The 16,273-nt window shown below is 64.2% G+C and overlaps 2 protein-coding genes across 12 annotated transcripts in view; one reads left to right on the top strand and one right to left on the bottom strand.

The window, feature by feature from the left end:
• The window catches only part of DMPK (DM1 protein kinase), a 38,651-nt gene extending 36,447 nt beyond the window's left edge, over positions 1-2,204 (top strand). For 4 of the 11 annotated variants that reach the window (XM_054009720.1, XM_054009722.1, XM_054009721.1 and 1 more), the window contains one exon: positions 279-2,204. In XM_054009720.1, coding sequence (XP_053865695.1) covers positions 279-849 — 571 coding nt within the window. In that variant the 3' untranslated portion in view covers positions 850-2,204. The remainder of the gene's footprint in view (positions 1-278) is intronic. The other 7 variants (XM_054009724.1, XM_054009725.1, XM_054009723.1 and 4 more) reach the window with 4 other exon arrangements.
• Positions 2,205-5,411: 3,207 nt separating this feature from the next.
• Positions 5,412-15,763, bottom strand: DMWD (DM1 locus, WD repeat containing). The gene is made up of 4 exons (XM_054009733.1): positions 15,374-15,763; positions 12,283-12,465; positions 10,144-11,409; positions 5,412-5,793 (listed from the first exon to the last, which is right to left on the bottom strand). The coding sequence occupies exons 1-4, from the start codon at positions 15,761-15,763 to the stop codon at positions 5,746-5,748; spliced, it is 1,887 nt and encodes a 628-aa protein (XP_053865708.1). The 3' UTR covers positions 5,412-5,745.
• Between the last annotated feature and the right edge of the window lie 510 nt (positions 15,764-16,273).

Below are 16,273 nucleotides of genomic sequence, written 5' to 3'. Positions count from 1 at the left end.
CCTCCCGCCAGCAGGACCCAGGGGGCTCCCGCCGACAGCCCTGCTCGGCCTCTGTGGGGCGGGTGTTTATAGTGAACGTGCCACATTGTGGGGAGCGGGCGAGGGCCCGTCTAGGGGGCGCCAGCTCCCAGCTAGCCCCATGGCATGGACCGGCTGGCTCAGAGGGGTGGGGAGTGGGAATAATGAGCCGGGGGGGGCAGCCGCTGAGCAGCCCTCGGCCCCTGAGCCCCCTCTGCCCGCTAGGGGGTGCCCTTGCTGACGGTGCGTTTCCCTCTCAGGTACCTAGGCCCTGCATCACCAAGGCGGGATACCTGCTCCTTTGTACCGGCGGCTTTGGGCTGGCGGCGCCCGGCCAGGACCCAGGGGAGCCGTCCTGAGCGAGGCCGGGCGCTCGCCCCGCCGCCCCCGCCCGCCGTCCCCGTCACCGCCTGGCCAGCACTGCGGGAGTGCCTGTCAGCCCTCCTCCCCGGGAGGTCTCACACCAGAGTTGGGGACGCCTGGGTGCCAGCACCCCAGGCCCACGGGCCCCTTCCCACCCAGAGCCAGGCTGTTTGGCTCGGCCCCCCCCTGCCATCAGGGGACCATCTCTCCAGTCCCCTCCTGGGCCTGCCCTGGCCCTGGGCTGCTGGCTGGGTGCGTCTGCTCCTGCCTGCCAGCCCTCTGGCCTCCCTACTGCGGACCCCGGCCAGCCCCCTCTGCGTGAGGCAGGCTGCCCCTGCCCTGCCCAGCTCCGGCGCCACTCCCTCCCACGGAGCCACCCCACGGCCCCATGCGTCAGCTGGGGAAACTGAGGCAGAGCGAGAGGAAGAGCGTCACCTAAGGACGCGCAGCGAGTCGGGGCAGAACTGACAAACGAACCCAGAAGTCCTGGCTCCAAGCCTCTGCTTCTTTAAACTACTACACCCCGCTCCCCTCCCAGAGCTGGGGATAGAACCGAGGAGTCCTGTCTCCCAGCATCCCCCTGCTCTAACCACTACACCCCACTCCCCTCCCAGAGCTGGGGATAGAACCGAGGAGTCCTGTCTTCCAGCATCCCCTTGCTCTGACCACTACACCCCACTCCCCTCCCAGAGCTGGGGATAGAACCGAGGAGTCCTGTCTTCCAGCATCCCCCTGCTCTAACCACTAGACCTCACTCCCCTCCCAGAGCTGGAGATAGAACTGAGGAGTCCTGGCTCCCAGTCCCCCCCTGCTCTAACCACTACACCTCACTCCCCTCCCAAATCTGGGGATAGAACCCAGGAGTCCTGGCTCCCAGCCCCCCCCCCGCTCTAACCACTACATCCCAGGTCGTTCTAAGAGGCATGTCACTTTGGAAGTGACCCCAGTTCCTGGGGGGTGAAGTGATGGTCACGCCAGGGGGTCGTGCCAGGCTGGGCAGCCCGCTACACTTTCCCCCTCCCCCCCAGGAGCCTGGTGTTTCCTAGTCCCCCCGCCCTGCTCCAGCACCCTGGCTCTCCGAAGGCCTCACCGCACTGCTCCCAGCTCCCTTTGCCCCGGTGATCCTGGGTCCTTGGCACCAGCTGTGTCCCCCACCGCAGCTCCATGGGGAAGGGGAGGGGCCCAGCGGAGGGGCTGGCTGGGACCTGCAGAGATGCAGCCCACGGATGCCCTTCCCTGCCGGAACAGAGCTGCAAGGTGGCGACAGCCGGTGGGGGCCTGCTGCCCAGGGTGCCCTGCTCCCCCCACAGCGCCAGCCCCGGGCGCTGTTCAGCAGGGCTCCGGGCAGGCGGGGGAGCGCTGGGTCTGAGGGGCCCCGCTCAGCACCAGGGACCCCCAGCGGGTGACAGCCCCGGGCACAGGGGTGGCACCGCCGTTAAAGGCTGAATTTATGCTGCTAAATCACCCATCACCTGCTGGTCCACCTTCCACCATGGTAATTTATTTCTAGTGTTGGCATCTCCCCTCCCCCATTGACCCACCCCCAGCCCACTGGCTCCCCCCCAGCCACCCTTCTCCATTGCACACCTGGGGGGGCTCTTAGGGGGCGAATCCCCTTTGCCCTGGGGGGGGGCGGGGAATCCCGGCGGAGCCGCAAAGGGCAGTTTTGCACTTTGTCCCTGTTAATGTATAGCCACCTGCTGCCCCCCGTGTATTTATTGGCCCTCGGCGCCAGCCGGGCCCGGGGGTCGGAGGCGGGACGAGGGCCCCGGCCTGGAGGCTTTGTCTGAACTGTGGAGAGGAAATAAAAAAGTTGAATTCGTCCCGGGGGCGGGGAGCCCGGCGTCAGCCTCGTGTGTGAGCATGGGGGGGCTCAGCGCCGCCTGCCCCAGCACCAACCGGGGGTAGCCGAGCCTGGGCCGCCCCTGCCTGGGCTGAAGGGATCTGCCATGGTGGACGTGCCGAGAGGCTGGGGATCCGGGCCCCACACGGCCCCTGCTGGGGGGTCGGCCCAGGGCCCCTCAGCCTGAGCGGCTGTGCCACCAGGCCCCTTAGGGCCCGTCCTGCCAGGGCGGGAGGCGCGGCTGCCCAGGCTTCCTCCGCGGCCCTTTGGCTGGCCCAGGGGCACCCCCTCCTGGCTCAGCGTGATGCTGCTGTGCTTGCCCCTGAGGCCCCAACCCCACTGGGGCCGAGCTCTGCCCACTGCTGGGGGGGTTACGCTCAATGGGGCTGACGCCCAGCCCAGCAGGCCGACCAAGCCAGTGCTCCCGAGTGGGGACGATGGGGCTTTACCCACAGGCCAAATGAGGCCTGGTGGAGGTTGGGCCTGGGTGTGTGGAACAGGCCAGCAAGCCCTCCCCCCCCCCCATGCACAGCAAGGCAGAGGGCTGGGGCGTGGGGTGGGCAACAGGCCTCAGGGCCAGGCCCATGGGCAGCGGGCACCAGCCAAGAGCTGAGTGACAGAGGAACAGGCCAGGTGCACACACTCAGCCACCCCCCACACCCGGCCACCCCAATATACCCCCCCCCAGCTCCACTCCCAATACCCCCCCTCATGCACCTGCAATAGCCACCCTCCCACCAGGCACCCACTCACCCCCCTCCCATGTGCACCCACCCACCAGCCCCCCATCCCATGCACCCATCCCCCCAGCACCCACCCACCCATCCCCCTTGCCCCACATGCAGCCACTCACTCATCTCCCCCCCCCCCCCCCAAGACTCCAGTCACATCACCCCTCGCCCTGCCTGGCTCAGGCTACTGGGTCAGGGTGGGGGGGAGCCCAGGGGCGTCCTGCATGAGCAGCTGCCCCACTGAGCCCCAACAGCCACTGCTGGGCCCTGCCGCAGCCCAGCTGGGACGGCCCATGCTGCCAGCCCCACGCAGGGAGACCTGAGCAGGGTGCTGATGCTGGGGAAGAAATGGGCTAGCAGGGGGCTGTGGGGAGCCCAGGGCTGGGCTGGCAGGGGGCTGTGGGTCAGGAGGGGCACCGGCAGCGCTGGGATAGCCAGGGGCTGAGGTTGGGAGTGAGGGGCACCAGCAGGGCTGGGCTGGGAGGGGCACCGGCAGCACTGGAGGAAGGGGGGGCCCAGGACAGACGCTGCCCGGTACCAAGCTGTTTCACCCAGGGGCCTGGCTGAACTCCAGCTCCGCTCAAGGCCCCCATGGCTTCAAACGCGCCCAGATATTTTCACTGTCATGTCATGTTGCTCTGTGAGTTACAGCAGCTGCCGTCTTCTGCCCCAGAGGTGGCTGCATCTCAGTGGCCGCGGCAGAGAACCCTACGTATTTTCCTACCACTTGTGTCTAGCCAGCGCTGGGCACGGTGGGCCCTGGTCTTGGTTGCTGTGTGGCTGGGTGGTGCCCGGCCCGACGGGGCCCCGATCTCGGTCCTGTGTGTCTGGGCAGCGCCCGGTGTGACGGGACCCTGATCTCGGTCACTGTGTGTCTGGGCAGCGCCCAGCGCAACGGAGCCCTGATCTCAGTCACTGTGTGTCTGGGCGGCGCCCGGCCTGATGGGGCCCTGATCTCGGTCACTGTCTGTTTAGTATCCAGCCCAAGGGGCCCTGCTCCTGGTTGGCACCTGTCTTACAAAGGGAATTATTTTAAATAGCCAGGTGGTCAGCTGGGCCCAGCCGGCCCCGCCTTGGTACCACGAGAGGAGCTGGGGCTGGCCCTGTCCTAGCCCCATGGGCAGCGCAGGCGCAGACAGAGCGGAGGCAGGGGGCAGTGCTGTGAAAATTGTTTCTTTAGTATAAATAAGAACTTGCAGAACCGCAGCTCCATAACTTAGACATTCAGCCACAAGGGGAACAGGCGGCAGAGGGGTCCCACTCCCTGCGGGCCCTGCCTCCCACGTGGGGGGGACAAGGGGCGTCAGCTGCTGGGTGGTGTCCAGTGGGCAGGCGCCCCAGGGCCAGCAGTAGTAGGGCCACACGGTGCCTGCACAGAGCCCCAGAGGGCTGCCAGGGGGGGAGGGGGCTGGAGGGCACAGGTGAGTGGCCATGGGGGGGAAAGGGGGGACACCAAAGCTAATACTGTTCTTTGTGCTGCCCAGGCTCTCCCAGTGCCCAGGCTGGGTGTACGGCGAGCAGGGGCGAGGACAAGCCAAGCCGCACGGATTCACAGGGTGTTTGGTTCAGCTCCCGGGGTGGGTGGGGGGGTGGGTCACCTGCTCCAGTGGTGGGGAGTTCCCCAGGCCCGGCCCAGCGAAAGGTGCACCTCCTCCCAACCTTCCCACAGTGGGGGAGGCAGCGGCTGTCACTCAGGCAGCTGGGGCCGAGTCTCACCCAACGTGTCCCCCCCCCCTGATTCTACGTGAACCCAGAGGGGCCGTTCCTGGGGACAGGAACTCAGCAGAGCACACAGGCAACCCCAGCTGGAGCTCGGGGCCAAGGCTTTAGAGTCAGGGGGCTAGTCGTAGCCAGGCAGCGCCGTGAGCACCCCCAGCTCCAGGGAGGCCAGCGAGAGCCAAGGTGCGTGGCAGTGCCCTTGCCCGTAGGGAGGCCAGCTCCCCGCTCTGCCCGGGCACAGCGCAGATGCCCAGAGCGGGTACAACGCAGGGTGTTGGCACAGCAGCCTGGGAGTTTCTCCAGCTCTTTGGGGGTCACTCACACGGAGGGGAGGAGGTGATATTTGCCAACCTGCTGCCCTCTGGGCACCTTTCCACTCAGCCCTGCCGCCTGGGGGCCCAGGGATCAGTAGTAGCAGCCGGCGCAGAAGCCCTGCAGGGTGAGGACAGACAGGCAGGCTCCCCTCACCTCAGCCACCAGAGCGAGCGCTGGCTCAGGACAAAGCCCGGCTTGCCTGCAAGGGATCTGGGAGAGCGGCACGTGGTGCCAGGGACGCCGGCGGTAGCTTGTGGCCACGTGGGGGCAGGGTACCAGGTCTCCAGGACTGTGTATGCTCCAGGGTGGGCGTCCCTTGGGAGAGGAAGAGCAGGTAGTGCCGGCCTGTAGGGGCCCTTCTGGCCACTCCAGAGTGTTCTGGGGAAACTGAGGCAGCAGAAAGCACACACCCCCCGCCCCCCGCAGCCCTGGGCGGCTCGGAGCTCCAGCACTCCAGGCTGTTGTGCAAAGTGAGGGCTTTGGGGAGACCGGCTCTGCTCCCATCACTCCAGGGCTCAAGTTCCACAAAGCTTTAAACGGGGCTATTAATACGTTAAGGGAGGGGGTGGGCCGGGCCAGCGGAGGGGCCTGTGCTCTGTAGACGGGGATCTATATATTAAACCTCTGTTAGCGGCTCACAACCATGGGAAGCGTCTGGTCACACAGTGTCAATTAGCGTTAAATAACGAGGGCCCGGAGTCTGGGCAGTGCCAGGCAGCCAAGCTGGCACCGAGTCGGGGGCGGGCGCTCCCCGGGTTATACCACAGTGCCGCTGGGCGAGCTGCCGTTCTGAGAGGTGAGGGTCTGAAAGGGAAGGGGGAGATGGTTAGAACTGGGGGGGACAGACACACCCCACAACAACAGACAGGGACAACAGGCCACAAGGGGGCAAACCCAGCCCCACAAGTCAGGACTTTGCACCTCCCCAGTCCCAGGACTCCAGGCCGATGCCCCGTCGCCAGGGACTGAAACCTGGGCACGGACCAGGGCCCAGCCCGGCAAAGGGATCGAGGTCCCAAACTCCACCCAGACCAACGGCAAGTAGGCACCAAACCACCCTGGAGGATCTGGGCCCAACCTTTTTGCAGCGGCCAGAGCCAGAGGGGCCCGGTCCCTGTGCCTGATTCCTGGCCCTGGCCCAGAAGAGCAGACATCTGCCAGCCCAGCCCATCACAGACCCGCTCCCCTTCCCCCCACCCTCCAACCTGGGGGCGGTGGCCAGGCGAACAAACTTTGTTTGTTCCAGCTGTGAGCTCTTTGGGGTGGGGACTGTCTCTCCCTGCACCCCACAGAACCCCCCTGCACACACACACCCCGATCTCTGTCTGGGTCTACACAGCACCCGGCACAATGCTGCCCCTCCCCCTCCGAACATCCACCTCAAAGAGCTTTACGAAGGTCAGTGTCATTAGCCCCACTGCACAGGTGGGGAAACTGAGGCACAGGCACCCAGCAGCAAAACCCAGAGCCCCCATCAAGGGGTGTATCCATCGAAGGCGGCGGGGGCCGTGCAGGCAGCAGCGCGGCCCTGACGCAGGGGGCAGAACCTCCGTTGCTGGAGACGACAGGTGGGACCGAGAGAGCCCCGCTCCCCGCGCCGAGCCCCGGAGCAGCTGTCAGGGCTGGCGACGAGTATCAGATCCCATTGCTTGCCTTAGTTCGCGAGCCCATCTGGAGTCCCAGCACAGCTAGGGACCGGCCGGCCGCAGGGGGGTGGGGCGCTACGAGGTGTGGGGCTGGATGGAAACTGCCTTCCAGAGGCAAAGCTCTTCTGCTGGACAAGCCCCCCCTCCGGTCCCAGACACCCCAAAGCCACTGGAAGCGCCTCTACCGGGGAGGCAGCGGACGCGTCAGCAGCTGCGGCATCTGGGTGAAATCAGGGCCGAGTTGGCAGCTGTGAAGCCCTTGTTGTATTCCCAGGGCAGGGCTCACCAGCCCCCCTCCCCATCCTGCTAAGGGGGCTCAGTCTCCCAGGCTGCCCTGCGCACCCAAAACTTTCTAGCCGGAGGCTCCTGTTGGCACAAGATGTGGGGAGAAGCCAACGACCCCACAGCACCGAGGGGCCAGGCAGCTCCAGAGAGAAGCGGCTGCAGCCCATGGGATTCAGAGCGCTAATGGGAGTCCACACGACACCCCCCGCCTGCCTGATTCAGAGCCAGCGACCGTCTCCTGGACACAGGGTGCCAGGCTCCGAGGGGGGGTGGTCCCAAGGCTCGGGCTGGGGGATGACAAGGAACTGCTTAAGAACTTCAAGAAGGGCAGCTGAGGGGCCGGGTGACCCTGGGATCACGCAGCCCCGATGCCCTCACTGACAGCGGGCAGAGCTGGGGCGCACAGGTGGGTCCTGCTGGGTTTTAAGCGCATCACTCACCAGTCCTGTTTCGCGGCAAAGCTGGTGACGGACCAGCAGCCTGGTGTGTGAACCCTTCGCTCGCAGGCTACAACCGCCATGGAGATGGGTGGAAAGGGACAGCCCCTCCCACACCAGCGGCAGGACCCAGAGGGGAACACACTACGCCAGGCTGACTTCCACACGACTGGAGCTAGCGGGCTCACGCCCGGCACTGCACAGGCTGCGGCTCCGGCGGTGATTTGGGCCGGCCAGGAGGTCGGGAGGGCCCGATTCTCTGCCGGGGTTGCAACCTCCACACGGCGCGAGTGTCAGTCCGGGCTGGGAGGCTCGCTGCCAGATGCAGTCCGGACGTACCCAAAGACACGCCCCCCCATTGGTCTCTGCTTCTCTCCCACGCCCGGGACCTGGTTGGTTCTGGACTAGCCGCGTCTCGGGGCCGCTCCTGAAATCAGCTGCAGGGGGCAGCGGGAGGGCTGCGAGGATGGTTTGTCTCAGGCCCGACAGCCTGGGATGCAAGAGAGGGCAAATTGCATGGATCGGCTCAGAGCAAGCAGCACAAAATGCGTGTGTGTGGGGGTGGGGGGTGGGAAGCGCCCCAATGGGAGCTCGAGGATGAGCGCTGTAGGCATCCCCGATTTCACACCTCTGTGCTCCAAGGCAGCAGTTAAAGGGTGGGGGGAAGGGCGGAGATGTGCCTCTCCAACTGGGGAGACAGGGAAGGGCCAAGTTAACCCCAGGTGCTCAGAAATCAGGAACCTGCCTCCCCAAAATCACAAGATTCGCTTCAAACTCGTGAGATTTTTTTAAATAATCGGAGGGGGGGAGGATGTCATTAGCCTCCTGGTGTCTGAGCCTTTTGGGGTCCCCTGCTTCACGGTTGCAACTTTTTCTTCCCAACCACAAGGGTGAGAAACTTACTTTTGTTTTTGAAATGTGATTCTCAGGTCACCAGGAGACGCCGGCAGCCGGGGCTTTAAGAGCGGTTTTAAATCAGGACTAACAGACCTGCTCTACCTCCCGCAGGAGCTAATGCTCCTACGGCCTGTGTTACACAGGAGGTCAGGCTAGATGACAGCGCTGGTCCCTTGTGGCCTCAGAATCTATGAAAAGAGGAGATATGGCGAGAGTTGGCACCACGGAGGGGGCACTGCCTGACGCACAGAAAGGCCTGAGAAGACTGCAGAAGAGGGGGTTCATATTACACCTGAGAATGGGGGGTAGGACCTTCCCCAGCAGGCTGGGGAAGGCAGAGGGCCACCTGTTGGCATGCAAGAAAAGCAGGAAGCGAAACTGACTAGACACAGAGGGAAACTGACTAGGGCTAGCTGCAGAGCTAGGTGATAGGCAAAAAGCCAGCCAACCCAGGGGAGCTGGCATAGGTGGGGCAGGGAAGTCGATTGGTGATGGGGCTAGAGCGACATGCGGCAGATCTCAGAAACCTGCACCCGAAAAGTCATGAAGCTCGTCACCCCGCCCCCCTGCTCCCTCATCGAAAGATCCCTACCCCTGCCAAGCACGAGTGAAATCACAGCCCCGCCGGGGCTCGCTTTGCAGAGAGCTGTGTCTGCCGATGTCCTCCAGACCCCAAGACACATGCAGAGGGGGCGTCACTGCTCTGATAGAACAGGGCATGGAGGAAAGCAGCAGCGAGCGGGAGGGCTGAAGGTGGGAGAAGTGGAAGCCAAAAGTCTCTCCCAGCGCCCCACGGCTGGAGAGCCTTTGGACAGAGGGTCTCAAAGCGGGTGGCACCCAGCACTCCAAAACAGAGTCAATCCAGAGGCAGATGAAGTGATTTGCACCCAGGGTTGGAAACCAAACCAGCGAGTCAGCGGCAGAGACAGGAGTCACCCGGAGCTGCAGCACCCCTAGAGCTAAGCCTGAGACTCGCTAACAGCTGATTTTGCTAAAAGCTCTAAAATCCACTTGCTCACTTGGTCTGTCTGGAAGATGACTGGGCCCCGTGCAGGGGACGTGCCCAACAGAATCCCCTGGATGAAGGCCGGGGGAGCAGCATCCAGGGTGGTCTGGGCAGCGTAGGCAAGTCCAGCCCCGGCGTAGCTGGTGGCCATAAGCCAGCCCTAAATATGACTATTCCCCTAGTGAGGACACGCTCAGACAGCTTCCTGCTGTCCCGTGTGCAGCGTCCCCACCTCACTGGGTACCGTCGGGAAGGGCAGAGTGGAGGGGGGGAGAGCAGAGTTCGAGCTGGGGGGCCGAGCTGGCCCGTTGGCAGAGGTTTATGTCTAGGCACTCGGCCTGCAGCAGCAGCCAGCCGCGCTCTGGGTGAAAAAGTTTGGGGCAGTGAATAGCTAGAGCCAGACGCTCAGTCCCTGTTCCAATAGCCAGTCCCCACTCACCTCCCAGAGCCGGGACTAGACCCCAGGGGTCCCGACACCTGGTCCCTCCCAGCAGAGACTGCCAGTCCCCGCTCGGGAGCCAGGACTAGACCCCAGGGGTCCTGACACCTGGCCCCTCCCCGCAGTGACGTCCGGTCCCCGCTCCCCTCCCAGAGCCGGGACTAGACCCCAGGGGTCCTGACCCCACTCCCTAATTTCTTAGCTGCTGCGCCAAATGCCCTCCTGAGTACAACAGCCTTTCCCACTTCCCTCCCCTCTGCCCCACCTCTGCTCAGAGCGCTGCCCCTGGGTGGTCCCCCAGCCATTCCCCACGGGCTGCAGGGCTCCAGTGGCTTTGGAGGAGCCCGCCAGAGGGGAAGCAGAAGCCTTGGCCGCTCTGGGATCAGTACGTGCAGGCCTCCCACTTCCCAGGGCAGCCCTGCAATCCCCGGCAGCTGTACTTACGGCTTTGCCGGGCCTGGCCCAGGTGCAGATGAGCCCCTCCTGGCAGGCGGTGATGATGCAGTCCTCCAGGAAGAGCAGCACCGTCAGCCGCTCGTGGGCGATCTTCTTGCAGACCAGGGGCTCCAGCAGGGGCACTTCGTTGATGCGAGGGCAGAGGGCCGTGCCCAGGACCTTGGCCGTGTCCAGCTTGCTCCGGGGCGCCCCGTTGAGCTTGTCGTTGCTCTTGCTGATGTTGCCCAGGCTGTGGTAGCGCTTGTGCTCCTTCTCAGCGGTCTTGTCCCGGCGCTCCTGCAGGGTGAGCGTGGCGAACTTGCCGATGCTGAAGGGCACGGCGCTGTCCGTCACGTGGCTCTTGGCGGCACCGGTGACGGCCGGGTGGGGCAGGCTGTTGGAGCGCGAGAGCGAGCGGGGCAGGATGGACCCGCCGCTGCTGCCCCCCGGCTCCCCGGCCAGGTTGCTCCCACCGCTCACCGAGGAGGGGATGCCGGTGCTGAAGGTGTTGGTGAGAGTCCGGGCCCGGGAGAGCGGGTGGTGGGGGTACAGCACGTCCTCCGTCAGGTCCCACAGGCAGAACTGAGTGTCCTGCCCGGCCGAGCCGAAGCGGTAGGTCACCGAGGGGGAGCTCTTGGCGCTGTGCTTGGAGAGGCGGGACAGGGTGCTGCTAGTCCGCACCCGGCCAAAGTGGGCCGGCTCCTGGGGCTCCTCGTCGCTGCCGCTCAGCTCCGGCGGCTCCTCCTCCTCCACGCTGCTGGTGTAGGGGTCGAAGGCCACCGCGTTGACCCAGGACTTGTGCCCGTGCCCCCTGGCGATGACCCGGCCCTCGGCAAAGGACCAGACAGTCACCAGGTCGTCCTCGCCGCCGGTGACGATGTAGCGCCCGTCGGGGCTCCAGCAGACGCACAGCAGCCCCCCGAAGTAGCTCTTCATCATGCCCTGCAGCAGCATGGAGTCGAAGTGGAAGACGCGGAGGCAGCCGTCCTGGCTGACGCAGGCCAGGTAGCGGCCGTCGGGCGAGAAGGCGAACTCGTTGAGGGCCCCCTCGCCCACCGCCCACTTCACCAGCGGGTTGCGGGCGCTTTTGCTCTTGCAGGCGTAGACGGCAAAGCCCTCGCCCTGCTTGAGGAGGGTGTACTGGGGCGAGGTGGAGCCACAAGGGTGCTCCACGTTGTACAGGTACAGGTGCCCGCTGGCGTGGGAAGCCAGGAAGAGGCTCTCTGTCTCCGGGATCCACTTCAGGTAGGTCACCTTCGTCTTGTCGATGAGCCGCTGGGGCAATGGGAAACAGAGAGCAGGGATCAGACTGAGAAGACCTTCCCCAGGGCAGAGAGGGGAATTCAGGTCTGGGGCTGGTCCAGTCCTTGACTGTTCCACTGGGGCTGGTTGGGACAGTGGCTTGTGCCGTGGCCTGCTGGACCCTAGACTGAGAACTCCCCCAACTTGTTGCATACAGACCAAGGGACCGATGGCAACTGCGTCCCACACTGGGCTGGACCTGAACCAGGAACCTCCAGGGCCTGTAGCCTGCTCCCAGCCCTCTGCCTCACCATTAACCCTTCCCCACGCAAACCGCAGCCTCATTTGAAAACCCCTGCAGCTAAAACAGAAACAGTTACGGCAGGAAGCCTTTAGCAGGCCCAGGCTGCAGCAGGGGAGTGTTTTGCTAGCTGAGAGTCAGGCACAAACCCCCACAGCAAAGTACATCACCCAGGCAAACAAGAGCAGCTGTGAAGTCCCGCTCTGGTCGCTGCTGCTACCGGGGTTATTTCAGGTAACGGACAGAACGTTAACGCCCTCAGAGGATGGTTTAGAATGACAGGCTCCCCATGAGGGCCCGGTGACCCCTAGAAACACACAGGGCTCAGTAACCAATCAGAGGGAAGAGAACTGCCTAACAGAGCCTCCCCCAAACTCTGGCCCAGCCAAACCCTGCTTAGCTTGTGAAATGCGACATGGTGCCAGGAGCGTGGGAAACCTTGCACTGCTGTCTGGCGTCCCCTAGCGGCCAATCTGGGGACTAGCACAGCCGGGCTCTGAACAGGATGGTGGGGAGTCACAAGACCCATCGGCTCCGGGGGGCTGAATGAAATCCTGCCCGGGCTAATGAGGGAGCAAAAGGCTCGTTAGCAGCGGGGATCTCACCTCCTCATTGAACAACTTGCTGGTGTCCTTCTTGATGAGATCCAGGTACTGGACCTGGCCGGCGGAGAAGCCCACCAGCAGCGAAATGCTGTCAGTGGCGGCCGTGAACTGGTTGAAGTCATGGCAGGTGGGCTGCGTGCCTTTGTAGATGCGCTTGTCGATGGGCTTGTTCAGATCGAGGGACTGGAATTCAACAACACCAGGAGGGGTGAGAAGCCGCTGGCTTTGAAAGAGGAAATGTCAGTTACATCCCCCCCGTAACCCTACACGCTTTGCAGGAGTGGATCTAGAGCAGGGGTTCGGGGCCACCCGGGGGACCGCTAGCAGATTTTAGGGGATCCACCAAGCAGGGCCAGCATTAGACTCACTGGGGCCCAGAACAGAAAGCTGAAGCCCTGGGCTCTGAGCTCCGCCACCTGAAGGCTCAGCAACTTAGCTTCGCTACCCCCTAATGGCAGCCTGTACTTTTATATGCAGAAAAAGTTGTTGTGGCATAGGTGGGCTGTGGAGTTTTTATAGGATGTTGGGCAGTGGGGGGGGGAGGGGGGGGGAGAAGAGGGCCTCAGAAAGAAAAAGGTTGAGAATCCGTGATCTAGAGAGCAACTGGGACCCTGAACCGTACAGGATCCAGCACGCTGCATGGAGAACACGCTGCGAGGTGCTGGCAGGAACAGGGGATATCGCTGCTGCTCTTGTTCAGGGTAGGATCCCCCAGGGAAGCAACTGAAATCAATAACCGTTCAGGACAGCTAATCCCCTCCCTTCTGCAGCGCCCTACTGCCAAGGGACTCAGAGTGTGGACAGACATTGGTTACTGAGGCCCAGCCACTACCTCCCGGGTCAGTACCATCCGGCTGATTTTACAGATGAGGAAATTCAGGCAAAGAAGGGAAGTGATTTTTCTCAGTGTCAAGAAGTGACAGAGCCAGTAACAGAACCCAGAAATCCCAACGCTCAGCCCCTTCCTGCTCTAACCACTAGGCCCCTCTCCCCTCCCAGAGCTGGGGGATGGAACCCAGGAATCCCAATTCTCGGCTTCTTCCTGTTCTAAGCACTAGACCCCGCTTTCCTGCCCAATCATGACCACTTTTGACGTGCCTGCGACAGGGATTACGACCAGCTTTGCCTAACTCTAACACACATCCCCTTCCCAGTCAGCCGTTCAGTCTGCCTTAAGCGGCCAATTGCTCTCACACCATTTCCATCTGCATCTCCAGTGATGTTATCACATTGCAGTAAAGATTCAAACAGTTGCCTAACTGCTTACACAACCCCAATTACATCTAACCCCCAGAAGGCCTCTCCACAACACTTCCCGGCACCCTCTTCAACCCACACAAGATCCCAAACAAGCCTTTTAAAGAAGGCCAAACCTTTCCCCTTTCAAGCAGCTCTGCTTTCCCTTCCCCTCTCCCGGGAGAATCGAGAGAGAACTGGCACAGCGAGGGCTCTGACGTGGAAGAGCGCCAGCCATGTAAGTGCCAGTCTCCACACAGCCTCCCTCAGTTGCCCTAGGGATAGATCGAGAACCTCAGTGCTCCCAATTTCAGCTAAGATGCTAAATTCAGGTGTACAGTCATCTTGTCTGTCTGAAGCACCAATGCTCGCCCACCGTCCTGTGAGAGCAGCTGGAGACCGCCCATTAACACACGCTGCAAACACCCACAAGGATGCTGCATCATTGAATGCACTTTGATTGTGGGGAAGCAGTTTTTCTCCGACAATTGGTGAGGCTCAGTAACTGATACCACAGTCTGGCCCCAACCGCCAAGATCTCTCTGGGAACGGGCCCAGTTCCCTCACATCTCCAACACCCTGACGGTCAACTAAAAGCTCAGAGGTCCAAAGTCAGCACCTCCCCCACCCCCGCCTGCAGTTTGCATCCCAATTGCTACTGCACAAATATTTGCACTGGAGCGTATGTCAGAGATGCGCAGTAGAAAGAATCTCCACTGCTAAATCTTGTGGCAACGGGGGGGACTGCAGAGCAGCGAAGTGGGACCCAGCACGGTTCGGCTGCCTGGCACCCAGCACCAACACAGAATTCCCCAGGGGTTGATCGCGTAGCTTGTTTGTGCAGCTGTTGGAAAGCAACAGCATGGGGCGGAGGCCCAAAGCGAACAGGACAGATGCCTGTGGCTGCCATGTTTGGCCTTCACTGGAGCTAAACAGCTCACTCTGTCCTAAACTCTTTCTGCCTGCATCCCTCACAGCGCACGAGCTCTGGGGCCTCCAAGCACCCCCGCAGTGGAGGCGCTTCCCGCTGTCTGGAATCCGACCCCACAACTCCCAAGCTCTTCTGCAGGAGCTTATCCCCCTCGCCTTCCCCGGGGAAGGACCTCCCGACCCCCCCCAAACCTCCTCAGGATTCCTGGTTCCATCCCGCTCCTCTTTCTCAGGGGTTTCCCTCCAGCCTCAAGGTCCCCCTTCCCCTTCCAGATTCCCTCTTCACTTCAGGGGTCCCTGCGACTCTCACTTCTGGAGGGAACCGACTCCCTTCCCTGGGGATTTGCTGATTCCAGCCCGAGTTGCCAACCCCTCCCACTCTCCCCATTACCGACTTGCTCCCCTCAGGCCTCTCAGATCCTCCCAACCTGCCTGCACCCCGTGACCTAATTGCTCCCCCAATCCTTGTACCTGTTCCCCACCCACCCACCCACCCCCAGGTCCCCCTGGCATCCGCTTACTCCCCTGCCCCTCCCTCTCCTTGACCCCTTCTTCCACCCGCCAAGAGATCGCTTCCCAGCCCCCTCTGCTCTGGGCTCCCCCCCACTGCCCCCCAACACCCCGTTACCCCCTCCCCCAGGTCCTCCCTTCCCCCCTCACTTCCCCAGGCCCCTCCTTCCCCCAGGTCCCCTTCCCCGCCCCCCCGTACCCCGCCCATGGGGTGCTCCCGTCCTGCCCATGGGGGTGCTCCCGTCCTGCCCCCCAATACCCCGTTACCCCCTCACCCCCGCCGGGTCCTCCCTTCCCCCCCCCCCACTTCCCCAGCCCCCTCCTTCCCCCAGGCCCCCCTTCCCCCCCCGTACCCCGCCCATGGGGTGCTCCCGTCCTGCCCCCCACCCCCCGTTAGCACCGCGCCCCCCCTCACCCGCCGGCTGGCGCGGCCGCCGGGGCCCGGCCCGCAGCCCGAGTAGAAGAAGAGCTCCCGGCCCAGGTTGCAGCAGAGGCGGCTGCGCTCGGCGGGCTCGCCCGGCTCGGCGGGCTCGGGCCCCGGCCCCGGCCCCGGCCCCTCGGGCAGCAGCAGCCGCACCAGCGAGAGCCGCACCGGGGGCAGCGCGGCGGGGCCGGGCGGGGGCGCGGCCGGGGGCCCGGGCGGGGAGGGGCCCCCGGGGGGCGGCGCGGCGGGGCCCCCCCGGCTGCGGGGCTCGGGCCCCGGCGGCGCCAGGAGCCGGTAGGAGCCTTCGCGGGTCCGGAACTGGCTCTTCAGCTCGGGGAGCAGCGGGGGGGGCCCGTCCGGAGCCGCGACCGCCGCCGCCATCTTCCCGCCGGAAGCCACCTCTGACCCCGCCCCCGGAAGCGGGGCCGTAGCAACGCGGGCGGGGCCCGTAGCAACCGTACACGGCCCCCGCCTGGCTCCGCCCCTGCCATGAGCCTCCCTAGGCCCCGCCCCCAGCGGCCTTCCGCTAGACTCCACCCCTTAGCGACCCCCGACCGGGCTCCGCCCCCTCCCTAAGCTCCGCCCCTTAGCAACCTCCCCCACACTCCACCAGCCCCCGTTGCCCCACCCACTGCCCCCTCCCCCCCACCAGGCCCCACCCACTGCCCCTCACCCATCCCTCACCCCCCCTTGCCCCACCCACTGCCCCCCCAACAGGCCCCACCCTTCCCCTCCCTCCCACCCTCCCCAGCCCCCACCCACTGTCCCATCCCTCACCCCCCAACAGGCCCCACCCACTGCCCCCTCCCCATCACCCACCCTCCCCAGGCCACACCCCCTGCCCCTCCCCAATCCCTCATCTACCCTCCCTCACACCCCACCAGCTGCCAT

Source organism: Malaclemys terrapin, chromosome 20 (genome assembly GCF_027887155.1).
Source record: "Malaclemys terrapin pileata isolate rMalTer1 chromosome 20, rMalTer1.hap1, whole genome shotgun sequence".
Lineage (NCBI taxonomy): Eukaryota > Metazoa > Chordata > Testudines > Emydidae > Malaclemys > Malaclemys terrapin.
The sequence above is the reverse complement of the archived record's forward strand: the minus strand, read 5'-3'. Positions and strand labels throughout refer to the sequence as shown.

What these genes read in the sequence shown, in the direction of transcription:
- DMWD (XM_054009733.1), bottom strand. Translation starts at nt 15,763, where the DNA reads ATGGCGGCGGCGGTCGCGGCTCCGGACGGGCCCCCCCCGCTGCTCCCC. An exon ending in GCGGCCGCGCCAGCCGGCGG is followed by an intron (nt 12,466 to 15,373) that starts GTGAGGGGGGGC and finishes GTTGAATTCCAG; the next exon opens with TCCCTCGATCTGAACAAGCC. An exon ending in GGGCCAGGCCCGGCAAAGCC is followed by an intron (nt 5,794 to 10,143) that starts GTAAGTACAGCT and finishes CTTCCCTTTCAG; the next exon opens with ACCCTCACCTCTCAGAACGG.